The 12447-nt window shown below is 38.9% G+C and overlaps 1 protein-coding gene across 1 annotated transcript in view; it reads left to right on the forward strand.

Annotated features, from left to right (window-relative positions):
* The window catches only part of Ubn2 (ubinuclein 2), a 67227-nt gene extending 56700 nt beyond the window's left edge, over positions 1–10527 (forward strand). Inside the window, exon 19 of the mRNA XM_026788553.1 lies at positions 763–10527. Coding sequence (XP_026644354.1) covers positions 763–812 — 50 coding nt within the window. The 3' untranslated portion in view covers positions 813–10527. The remainder of the gene's footprint in view (positions 1–762) is intronic.
* The last annotated feature ends 1920 nt before the right edge of the window (positions 10528–12447 follow it).

The following is a 12447-nucleotide window of genomic DNA, read 5'->3' on the forward strand; positions in this document are numbered from 1 at the left end:
CTTCCTTTGAAGAGTTTCCTTCCCTTGTTATCTCTCAGGCCTGGCTTGTCATTGAGTCTTTCTTTTCCTTACTAGGGTTCTGCACTTATGGAGACTTTCTATTTTGTTGGCCCTCTGGGTCAATGGGTCCTACTCTTACCTGGGTAACCCCTTTTTCTCTCCTACCAGTTATTTTAGAACTATTTGGCTGAGGATCACATGGAGTGGGTCCATATTTTCTGTCAACAGTGAAGGACAGTAGCACTATAGATATGGAAACTAAGCTGCCCAGCCCCAGCAGCAGTCTCACATCCTGTACCTCAAGGCTAGGACCTACACAGAGTCGTAGCTGGACTTTCTTTACTACCAATGTGATATGTTCACAATGCTTGGGAACTACCAGATGTCATGTTATTATGGCAAATAACTTCAATTTCACTTACAAGAAAATAAAATTGACCAAGGCTTCCAAAGAAATCAAAAGATGTGGTAGGTCCCTTGAAGGTGGGCACTGTGTGATCTGGTTTCTCTGTAATCCAGCATTGGACATGGTTATGAGGTAAATAAATGGTAAACACCTGCTGGAATAGTTTTTATGTAGTTTTCAGTCACTGAGTTTCTACATCGTATGTGTAATCAACTTCTATAATGCCATCATCATGTGAGATAAAGGTTATCTTTTTAAAAATGTAATTCACAATAAACTGATTCTTCTGCTTTTTCTTTTTCCTGTTTTTCTTTTTTACAATATGCCAAACCATATCAATTTGTTTATTTTCTCAGATGGAGGCCAAAGTAAAGGGGACACTAAGTTACCACGGAAATCTCAGTGACTTCCCAGCAATCAAGAGAGGAATCATTTGACTGGCTGATGGGACCTACCTGATGGGAAAGTCTTATGTGGTCACAGGGCTGCTGTTTCTGTCGATGTTTACATTCTTGTCCCAAGCACTGTGGTGAGGAGGAAAAGGAAAGAAAATGTTACTTGAGCAAAGCCAGGTGCAGGAGGAGGAAGTGCTTTTGTGGAAAGTTAGTGACCTTTGGTCTCTTAAAGTTCCCATAGGAACTTTAAAAGAGACTCAGCTGTCAAACCCACAGAAGTATCAATTTGATTTTTTTTTTTTACCCTGGGGGGAGAAAGAAGGAAGTTGAGAGGATTTGGGTAAATGGCCATCCATCCTGGGGGTTGGATCTGAACACTCTACATAAAAGTGCATAATAAAAGCAACTAAAAAGTAGAATTAACCCAGTTTGAGGAGAATCAGTCATGTCTATGTAGTGGACAGATTTGCTACAGTCAGTTGCATGATGCTCTCCAGATAGTAGCCCAAGAGTACTGTACCCTCAAATGTCCTGAGCAAACTTGAATCTTCTCCAGTATGTAGCAGTTCACAGTGTAAGTCAGTAGACTGAAAATGCTCCAGCAAAGTTGCTGTAGCACAGCGATATATATTACTATATCTTCTAGATTTTTAAAGTAAGGAAAGTGAGCCTGTTGCTCTTAACAGACAAAATGTAGACCCTTTTTGTGAAAGGGTCTATTTCATCCTCCTTCCAGAGTAGGTACTGAACTCCTCTGTGCAGCTGACTGTCGTCCAGTCTGGACTGGTTAGTATTTATTTCTACTGCTGATGCGCAGAAATGAGTGCTCACATTTTCTCTTGATTCATGGGGTCTTTGCTGTTGGGCTGCTGCTTTGCTGCTCATCTCCTTTGTAGCCTGCCAAGAACTGCAGATGCCCAGTTCCCTCACTGCACAGTGCTCTTTACTAGTGGTACTTTAGGTGATTAGAGCTGTTGATATAAACAGTGTGCACAGCATCTGTTTCTTTGTGGCCAGCTAAATAGCATATACATAATAGTACACTGTTTTAAAGGGACGAACCCCAGTAAGAGTACTGATGTGCACAAGGGATCACCTTTTATTCCTATCACAGTGAGACTTTATGCCCTATATCCAGTGCAGTAAAAATGTTTCAAGCATTTGGAATCTTAAAGTTTTACTAGAATTTACTTAGAATGCTGATATTCAAGTAAACCTACAGATAATTAAGATTCTTTAATTCTGGTTTCTGTATGTGAATAGAGACAATGAAGGGTGTAAAGGGGAAAACATACAATTCTATTTGGAAACTTTTATTTTTTCCTCAATTACATTGTGGTGTCCCCTGAATTTTAAACTTCTAAGTATTTTCAAACTGTCTAAGAGTAGCTCTAAGTGATGTAACTTTAGTCTATATATGATGACAGATTCGTTTATATATGATGACAGACTAGCCTGGTAATAACAAGGTTGTTTTTATATTCTCATTACATGTTACCATGTGCGATTAAGTTTATCCAGATTAAGAGTGTTAACCAGGCTCAATTTTCCTTTAATAAGCAGAAGTCCCAAGAAGCATCTAGGACTATAATAACCAACCACAGATCTACTCGGATTTTTAATGCCTATAATTTGACTTAAGTCACATTGGCATGCTTCATAGCCAAAAGTCGATGAATAAATAATTTAAAACTTTAGTTCCAAGAACTTGTTACAGTAAGGGAAAATGATTGTTCAGAAGAACCATTGAAGCTTGGTGTGCTGCCCAGTGCTTGTAATCCCAATACTCAGGAGGCTGAGGCAGGAGGATCTCAGGTTTGAGGCCAGCCTGGAGTATATGTCAGTGAGTCCCAGGCTAATCTGAACTGGGCTAACAATGAGACCCTGTCTCAAAAAAGAAAAGAAATCATTGGTATAATTTCTTGACTATAGTAATTTAGTTTATCAGTAAAACAAATACAGATGCTACATGAGCCCAGTAGATATTTTGGAAAGATACAGGGACGTTGAAGAGAACTTTGACTTGAACTTAGCATGCTAAGTTTCATTTGAAAGGTCTCTTAGAGGAACTTGCTCAGCTCTTGGCTTACTATAGTACCGGGTGACTTCTTTACAGACATGCCTGCTAATACTGCCTGGGCTGCTGTGCTGGGGGTGTGCTTAGGAAGGCGGCCTTTGGCTTCACTTCCTCTACCAAGGAGAAGTCAGTGCGTTTAGTCTCTTCCTGCTGATAACCTGTGTGTTTGTGTGTTTACATAGGCACACCCATTCATATAAATCAAATGCTATTAAAAGTCAATAATGATAATTGTAGTTTCTTAAATCCATCACTTCTGAACCATACTATATGAAGGCTCTGATGGTTCTTTGCCATCATTAGAAAACAAGATTAGTAATTCTTTTTCCTGTGTCTTTTTATAAAATTCCCTGAAGCCCTGGGCTCTAAGAATATAAGATGTAAAGTATATTCTGTTCCTGTCAGTCTTGATTCCCTAAGGACTGCTGAGATCCCTACTTCAGCAACCCTCTCATATTATACAGATAAATCAGAGTCCTTTCTACATGTAAATACATTTCTTTCTATATCATAACATTGAAAATGGTCTCCATACTTTATGGTTACCTGTCTTTACAGTTTTTATTACTAAAAACAAGCGTATAAGTTGGTTATTTTTTAACAGAGACTTGCGACTCATACTGTATTTTTGCACTTAAAGTCAAATTATGTTATTTTTAAAATGGTGAATAACTGGAAAGGATATCTGTAGAGCAATGTGTATCGCTAAAGAGCATTAGCAAGATCCAAATGCAGAGGTAAATCAGCACACTTAACCCACTCATGGGGTACTTGATTCAGGAAGATTAAGCTATTTGTTTCCAACTGTCTTATATTTGAAATTGCCTTCACTGATGTATAAGCTGTTACTGTACATACAAGGTGATCCTCAGTATTCACAAGCAATAACAGTCAGCAGAGCTGTCGTCGGACAGCAGTGCTGAACCTCAGTTGGAGACTGTTTGGGAGCAAAGTGTCAAGCTCATTGAGAGCCTCCAAAATAAATGCAAGCAATAATTTCTATTAAAGTTAAATTATAATTCTTCTCATGCTTCTGAGAACAGAGTGGGAAATCATGATTTTAAAACAATCTGGAGAAAAGATTTGGGGGGAAAGAAGCCAAGTTTTAATCCATAGTAAGAAAGTCCTTATACTTTGAAGAAATCAGGAAGATTTAATTAGCACATTCTTTCATGCCCACCACCCCTTTGATGGATGTTATTAGCCCAAATTATATTGTTTTGTGTCATAGATGCTGAATAAGGCTTATTTGGGTCCCAACACTGGGGGAAGAACCAGGCATATACCCGTTTGAAAACTGTGGGTTTGACACCTGCTTGGAAACAGCTTATTGGAACTGATCTTAACCCAGGATATTTTTTCCCAAAGCAGATCTAAATTGTTTACTATGCAGAGATGGAAAGGGCAGGCACTCCTATTCTCTCTCCTGCAGATGCCCTCTCCCACAGCCCTTTCCACCTCTACTTGGCTCAAGACTTTCTGAAATGAAAATTCTACTGTTATTGCAACTGCCATTGGTTATAAGAACTCTGTCCTTTGGGATCGTCTCTAGAACTTATCTGTCCTACTTGCTGCTACATTTGGAAATGAATTTGCCTGTGTTGGTTGACTTTAACTTCTCTGTTTGTAGGAGATTTTGTCATGTGCTTTGCTCCCAGTGTAGAACTAGGGTACTTTATTTTAGGAGTGTACTACAAAAGCACACTGGTCCTTGTATTGTTATTATTATTTAGGTTTTGAATTTGTTTCCTTTGTTTGTTGGATTTTGTTTTGTTTAATTTTTCAAATTGAAAATAGAAGAATGACAAAAGTCTATACTGCAGGCCAAACTTGAGAACTGTCCTGTGCTTCAGCACGAGTACTTCTGCTGACCTGATGTTCTCTGAAGGGGCACTTTGACTTTTAGTTGTACATGTGTGACTTTTTGTTTTTGCTTTGGGGGTGCTTTTGGTTTTGTAAAAACAAAGCAGAAAAAAAGTACAGTAGTAGATAAATGATCACAAACATGTTATGCAATTTTATTTTATAAAGTTTTAAGGGAAAAGTTTAACTCCTTGTAAATAATTTCTTATCTCTGGTAAAAATGCTTATATACTCTAAACCATGCTCAGTTCAGGCCTTTGTCTTTGTTAAGTGCCTTTTATTTCTTTGTTTTTCTCCCCTCTTTTGAAACTTTTTAGACACCCTCAAATATATACTGATAAAGTCAAGGGATTCAGGAGAAAGAATCTCAGACTTGCCAAGATCATATCATGTTATAATACTCTTCCTTCTGCTTTGTATGTGTGGACACAAGTACGAGATGCACAGTGTGTGTCTAAAACCAGGAACAGCTGTTCGTGGCAATCTTTCTAAGCACTGCCCTTTTGACATTGCAGAACTTCTGCCCTGTTTGTTCCATTGGTTTGAGTTGATTCAGATGGGCAGATTGGGAAGTAGTCTTTGCACATGATGCTGGCTTCCCCTTCTGAATATCTGTAGAAGTTAATAAATGTGTGTGTGTGTGTGTGTGTGTGTGTGTGTGTGTGTGTGTGTGTGTGTGTATATATATATATATATATATATATATAATATATGTGTTGGTTATTGCAAGCATAATAAACTCGGTGGACTCATTGACTTTTTCTGGATGTAATCCACTTCTCTCTACCCTTCAAATTTGGCAGATGTAGTGTGTAAGGAAGCATCAGAATAATAAGAACATCTTGTGGGCCAATCTGAGATGGTGCCCTATGCAGACAAACACATGGGTGGCTAGAGCTAGAACCATGCAGTGGTATCTGAATACACTTTGAAGGAAGTTAGCACTCATGTCAATATTAAAAGGTGTTTTCTTCTGGAAAATGATCTTTAAGAAATTATATAGCTGAATACCTTTTAAAACTTTAGTAAGCTTAGAATTTAGATAGTGAAAAAACACTTATAATCTGCAACATACTTGAGATTTTTAATCTCTTTATTTTCCAGATGATTAGATTTTGATCTGATTTTGTGATCATTTAAATATCTTTCTTGAACAAAATAACATAACTTCCAGAATCTAAGATTTATTTATTTTAGATGTGACATGTTGAAAAAGACTAAATTGAACCAATTCTCTATAAACAGTACAAATATATCTACAAAGTACCCCATGTAAGTAAAATTTTAATTGGAAAAGGAGACTTGTGGCTAAAAAAAAAAAAAGAAGCTCCTGGTAGCAGAGCTGTTGTCTGGCAGCTAGGATCAGTAGTGAGTGTTAACTCCTAAACAACTTTATCTAGGGGGATGTCATTTAACCTTTGTGCCTCAGATTACCCATGAGACAATTGGGTATAATAATAATTGCCTACCTCCCAGGGATATCAGAGACTTTACTATTTCAAAAATATTTTGAGTTTTTCTAGAACATCCTATATAATTAATAGTATTATCTTGCTGCAGAGGTTGAAAAGCAAATGTTTTCCTTTTATGTTTAAAAAAATCATTGGAATTTTAATTTAGATGCATATTTGATATTTAAACATACCATATTTATAGTGTGGTAGAATTACTAGTTTCAGGTTAAATCAAAGGGGATGACACCAAGTTTCTTAACTACCAATTGATTGTTTTAAGCTTTTATGATGTTATTACCTCGTGTGATATTTTCAAGATAGTCTGGTTTACAGATAAATGATCCTGGCAGGTTATAGCTCCCTCCTCCACCTTCTGAATTTACTTTACTTGTAGTACCTGCTTGGTGGTGGAAACTAAGGTTTTGCGTTTCTAACAGTAAATCAGACCCTACACACTGCTCCTGTTTCTGTAGGTTTATCCAGCTTTGCCCTGGGGGAGGGAGCTATGTGTACTTTTAACTTTGCAGTTCATGCCTCTTCAGCCCATAAGCAAGTCGGAGCCATCAGCTGCTCAGATTGTAGGCAAATGGGAGACAGAAGACAGGATTTATTTCCTACCAGGACAGAGGTAGGGATGGTCAGAGTAGAAGGAAACATGATTTCCCTAGCTCCCGGGAGAGATTAAGATCATTTTATCTCACCTTCTATTAGTGCATACTAAGTAATAATACATAAAATGTTTCTCTTTAAAACAAAGGAACAAATGGATGCTGCAGTTTTTGCTGGGGCTAAATAGTGTATAAGAGAGAGAGAGTGAGTGTGAGGGAGTTTAAATTACAGCAGAGAGACCCAGGTGTTGTGTCAAGAAACAGTTTCAGCTCAAGCGAGTTAGGAGAAAGCACTGGGCCTAAGCAGCCAGCACATCTGGGCTGACCCCAGAACTGGCTTGGACCTGGTCAGTCTCTAAGCCCTAGGTGTTTGTTATTGTTTTTCTAAAGTCCCTTTCTAATTTTTATTGATTTTTTTTCTCCTCCAGATAAGGCCTTAGTTCATAACCTTTAAATATCAACTATGCAGATAAACATACTCTTTATTTTCTGCATTTCCTTCTTGTTCCTTCTTCAATAAAAAATGTTAAGATTTCATCCCAAAGTAATAAGGTTTAGGGGGTTTGTCGAATGTGTGTGTGTTTCCTCTGGGGAAGAATAACAGCAGTCTAAAATAGATGCATTGTCTGTGTTCATCTGTCCTAAAATGTGAACTTTACATAAAAAGCTAGCTGAAGACCCTTTTACCTGTGCAGACCTGGAGTTAGTGTCGTGGAGCATGTTTGTGCTTTTATGAAGTCCCCAGTGTGTTGTTGAGAAGTTCAGTGTTTGGTTGACAGAGCTGAAAAGATGGCTAAGACTGATTGAAAAGAGCTTCAAATATTAATGTTGAGTTCTTCATTTCTTTTGGTCTTTATTCTTGCCTTTGGTGTTGAGCTCTTAAGTTAGCCACTTGTTCCACTACAGTATAAGTTGCTTGTGGTTAGATCTAGGGAGGAAAGGCAGATTGTTTCCACATCATCTTAGCAGAGGGCACAAGCATAGGTTATCTTGAGTTTAGTGGAAATGCCTTCAACAGCCTGATGCTAAATGACACTTTTCTCATGCACACTCTAAGTACCATTTGCTTTAAGGTGTTTATTTGTGATCTCCTTGTGTTGTGATGATTCTGCTTCTCTGTGTTTCCTATGTATTTCCATTTCATAGCAGTTGGTATTCAAACTTTGTATACTTTAACACTGCTATCCAAACTGGTCAGGAACACATTTTGAAGTCTCAGTAGTACAATTAAGGTTCTGTATATAGTCCAGAACTTGGGGATTACTGATGATTGGAATATTTTCCTCTTCTCATTTATATTAAAAAAAAATTAGATCTCCTAGGCTGAGGGTGTAGCTCAGTGGTAGAGCTCTTGTCCAGCATTTGCAAAGCCTGGAGATCCAGGTCCATAATAACAATAAATAGGTCTCATTTTTACATAATACCAGTACCTTTCAAGTTTCATCAGAGGAAATACAGTCTTTATTAGGCTCATAACAGCCTGCCTTATTTCCATGCCTCCCCTAGAACAGAGCTCTTTTGCTAAGGTCTGTCTGAGCCAAGCCGACCTTTAAATCCTTAGTCCCAGTTTTAAGTTCCTTGGAAAACTATCATTTGCCCCCACGTTGCTACAGTTACATAATTCTGGTTTACCGTGAGTCTGACTGGTGAGTGCATGGTGGTAGAGCGCTGACTGATGTCAGATAAAATGGCTTCCCTGAGGGAATGTGAAAGTCAGTGGCTCCATCTGTCTTCAAAGTACATTTAGGAATCAACAACTAAGAGAAGCCATTGTCTGCCTGTGTGACAACTTGTGCTTAAAAGTTCACAACCATATTGTATTTTCTGTACTTAGAGCCATAGACTTTCCTCCTTTCTTGCTTACCTCTACTGTTTGCAGAAACATTATGCCCTGCCAGAAAATTGTTTTTTCTCCCACACTGGCAAAATTACCAAGGATTTGCCCAGTTTTAGCTAGAAACATAAAAAGGGAAATAAATTTTTGTCAGTTGGCAAAAGTATTTCTTTTAAATAGAAAGTTGAGCTAACTTTGGAACAGCTTTCTTGATGTTTCAGCTCTGCCCTCATAATAGATTATACATACCTTTTTGACATGTGATCAGCAAGGGCCTTCTCCCACACAGCCTCCTCTATTTCATAGTTAGCACCAGAGAAGAGAGCCAAGCTTTGTAGTGACCTGTTGTCAACTGAAATTGAAGAACTGTCTTATTCTAGGAAATATTGGAGTACTAAACCATTCTTGGAGGAGAGTGCGTTCATTTGAGCCTCCCCAAGCTTCCTCTTGTTAAACAGTATCAAACTTTAAGGAGAGGAAAAGAAATCTCTATCTGGTGAAAATTTTGTGCTCCAAATAATGAAATAAAGTATAACCAAGGTGGCTAAGAGTCGGGTGTTTTCTCTCTTTGCTTGTGAGCAAGGTTTATTTATGAATGCAAGAACTACCATGGGATTGCAAACCTATTTGCTATAACTGGAAAACAAGAGTCTGAATTTTAGTCTGCTGAAACGCACATTTCCAACCCTCGTTAAAATTTAGAAAGGGGAGACTTTTCTTTAGTAGCAGAAGGAAAAACAGTTATTTATTCCGGAATGTCCACTCTGCAGAGCTGCTCCCACCAGGGCAACAGTCCCTCCCCTTTCGGCAGCTCCACCCTGCACAGCTGCTATCTTGTCTGCAAGCCGTCTCCCACAAAGGAGCCTGAGGAGTCAGTCCATGGTCCTTTAGGGGAGATGCCCCAATTACTGTGTTGCATCTACTCTTAGGAAGGTGTTTTTTTGCTAACTTGAAGGATTATATGCTGTATTTCAAATAAGTGTGTGACTTAATACTTTGAGACTTTTTTTTTTCCTCTAAAAACTGGACCTGAACACAAGCTTTGAGTTGGTATTTGTAATAATCTCAGGACCTGAAAGATTGTAGCATTTAGTGTGTCTTAAAAATTATGTACTGTACCAGCCATGGAGTTTTGTAAATATACCTGTCTCCCTTTTTTTGTATTATTTTAGTAAATAAATAAATAAATTTAATAAAAGGGGATGGTGATGACATGTATGTGTTTGTCTGTATGTGCGAGTGTGCGTGCATAAGGCTCTTTTAAGACAAATTGGTGCTTGTTGAATTTCTAGTTAAGCTTAGCAGGAATATGGACAAACTGCTGCTGCTGACCCTGCACTGAGCAAGGAGGATGTCCTTCATCCTGCCTTTCCAGTGGTCTGTCTGCGCAGTACTAGTAAATGGGAAGTAATTAGAACCTAAGGTCTTCTCCACAGCCGTCTTGCTGTTGCGATCTTGATCTAGTTCCGGCACCCTTTAAACTTGGGTACGAAAGTTTCCACCCTTCCCTGATTCCTGGTTTTAGAACTCAACTTTTCTAAGAAAAAAAAAGGGCAGGTTTAAAAAAACAACAGCAACAAAAGAACCGCACATTTCATAAGATCCCTGATGAATTTGGGACATCTGAGAACATTCCTAAATGTGAACTTGCCGGCCTGGCCCATGATACACTCCTTCAGTGCAGGGACTCTTGTTCATCTTACTTTGCAGCAGCCCTGTTCATATTCCAAGTGTAACTAGCAAACCCATTTTGAAATAAGAGCCTTATTTGATTCAGAATAGATGTTTCCTGTCTATCCTTTGTGACAGGACCTTTTACATGAGTGGGTTTTTTTCCTTTTGTATATGTTATATGTTTGTTGTATTAAATAAAGAGGACTGTAAATATTACTCCCGTGTCTCTTGTTTTACTACGCTAATTTGGGTTTAAATGCTCCACCGTCAGCAGGGGTTGAGACTCTGTATTATACTGTACCTGGGCACCATGGGCAATGGAAGGGCACAGCTTGCTCATTGTGTTCCTAAACAGTTTGCAATCACTTGACAACATACAGTTGTCAAGAATTATTCAAACTTTGTGTACAAAATTGTGCTCCCTTGCCAATGGACATTTGAGTTCTGTTTTAGAGCAACGGGAAGACTCCGAGGAGTAGAGAAAGCTTTAGGTGGACCTCCAAGGACAGGTCAGGAATTGGTAGTCAGGAAGAAGGGGCAAATAGATGTGCTGGGATGTCCATTTGGGTAGCTGAGGAGGGCAGATGGGAGAGTCCTTCCTGTAGGCAACAGCATGGTGTGTGTTGAATGATATGTAACAACGCATAGAAAAAATAGACAGGGACATAGACCCCCCCCCCCCAATAAGAATAGTGGTTTGAATGCTTGTTTTCATTTTTGGTTTCTTAAAGATGAAAAGGACTTCTAAGATTTCAAATAGCACTAGCGACTTTGAAGTACCAATTAGCTGTGTCTGTTATTGCCTGTTAATCCTGTTGGCCTCGGAAGCACTTCTTAACGCCTCCCCAGACCTCGAAAATACCTGAGTTAGTAATTAGGCATGCCAGGCGGTTGTGGCTGGCAGCACTTGGGAGGCAGGCAGGTGGATCTCTTGAGTGTGAGTGTAGCCTGGTCTACAAAGCAAGTTCTAGAACAGCCAGGATTGTTACACAGAAAACCCTATCTCTGGGGGAAAAATTGACTTAATTACTCAATGACGTCATCTTTTGTCAGTGTATAACTTTGATGTATTAAAGGCACCATTGCATATTATTCTAGGAGTTTATTTTTGCTTACGTATGTGTGTCCACTTGTGGGTATATGAGTGTGCATGTAAGTGCCCATGAAGGCCAAAAGAGTGTTGTATCCTCTGTAGCTGAAATTATAGGCAATTGTGGGCCATGTGATGTAGGTGCTGCGAGTTGAATTTGGGTCCTCTGGAAGAGGAATGAATGTGCTCTTAGGCACTAAGCCATCTCTCTGGGCCCCTACAGATGCCATTGTCATCAGTCAAGGTATTTAAAAGATCTGTTAGTGGGTCAGCGAGGTGGCTCAGTGAGTAAAGATGCCTGCTGCCAAGCCTAATAGCTCGAGTGTGATCCTTCGCCCACATGATGGAAGGTGAGAACCAACCTCCTGAAAGTTATCCTCTGACCTTTACATATTCATGCATTCCCACACACTCACTCTCTAAATAAAATGTGCTTTAAAAAAATCCATTGTTCCAGCCTGGTCTACAAGAGCTAGTTCCAGGACAGGCTCCAAAACCACAGAGAAACCCTGTCTCGAAAAACCAAAAAAAAAAAAAAAAAAAAAAATTCATTGTTGGTTTGACACACTGTCTTCCACAAAGCAATAAATAAGTAATAGCTTTGCTATTATTCGTATGCACTAATTTTTTTTTTCTTTGGCATGGTTTCTCTTTGTGGCCTACACTAGCCTTGAACTTGCAATCGGCCTACCTCAAACTTCTTAATGCTAGGTTACAGCTGTGTGCTATGGTTTCTGGCATAACCTTGTTTTATCATTTATTCTGTATATAAAAATGAAACTCAGAAAACTTTTTGAAGAAAGTCATCCAAAGAACTAAAGGGTTTCCAAATAAGCTAATAGTTTAGAGAGCGAGAAATAAGTGGGTTAGACCAATTCTGTCATGTGGACCTGAATGGAGACCAGGTGGAGACATAGAAGGAAGTATTACTAGACTGGAAAAATAAGTGTGGTTAGGGTAAGCTTCTAACACCAACAGAGGGTTAAAGATGCTGAGTCTGGGGCCATCTTGGTCTACATCTATAGTTTCAGGCCAGCCTGAACTAT

Source organism: Microtus ochrogaster, unplaced genomic scaffold, assembly GCF_000317375.1.
Source record: "Microtus ochrogaster isolate Prairie Vole_2 unplaced genomic scaffold, MicOch1.0 UNK4, whole genome shotgun sequence".
Lineage (NCBI taxonomy): Eukaryota > Metazoa > Chordata > Mammalia > Rodentia > Cricetidae > Microtus > Microtus ochrogaster.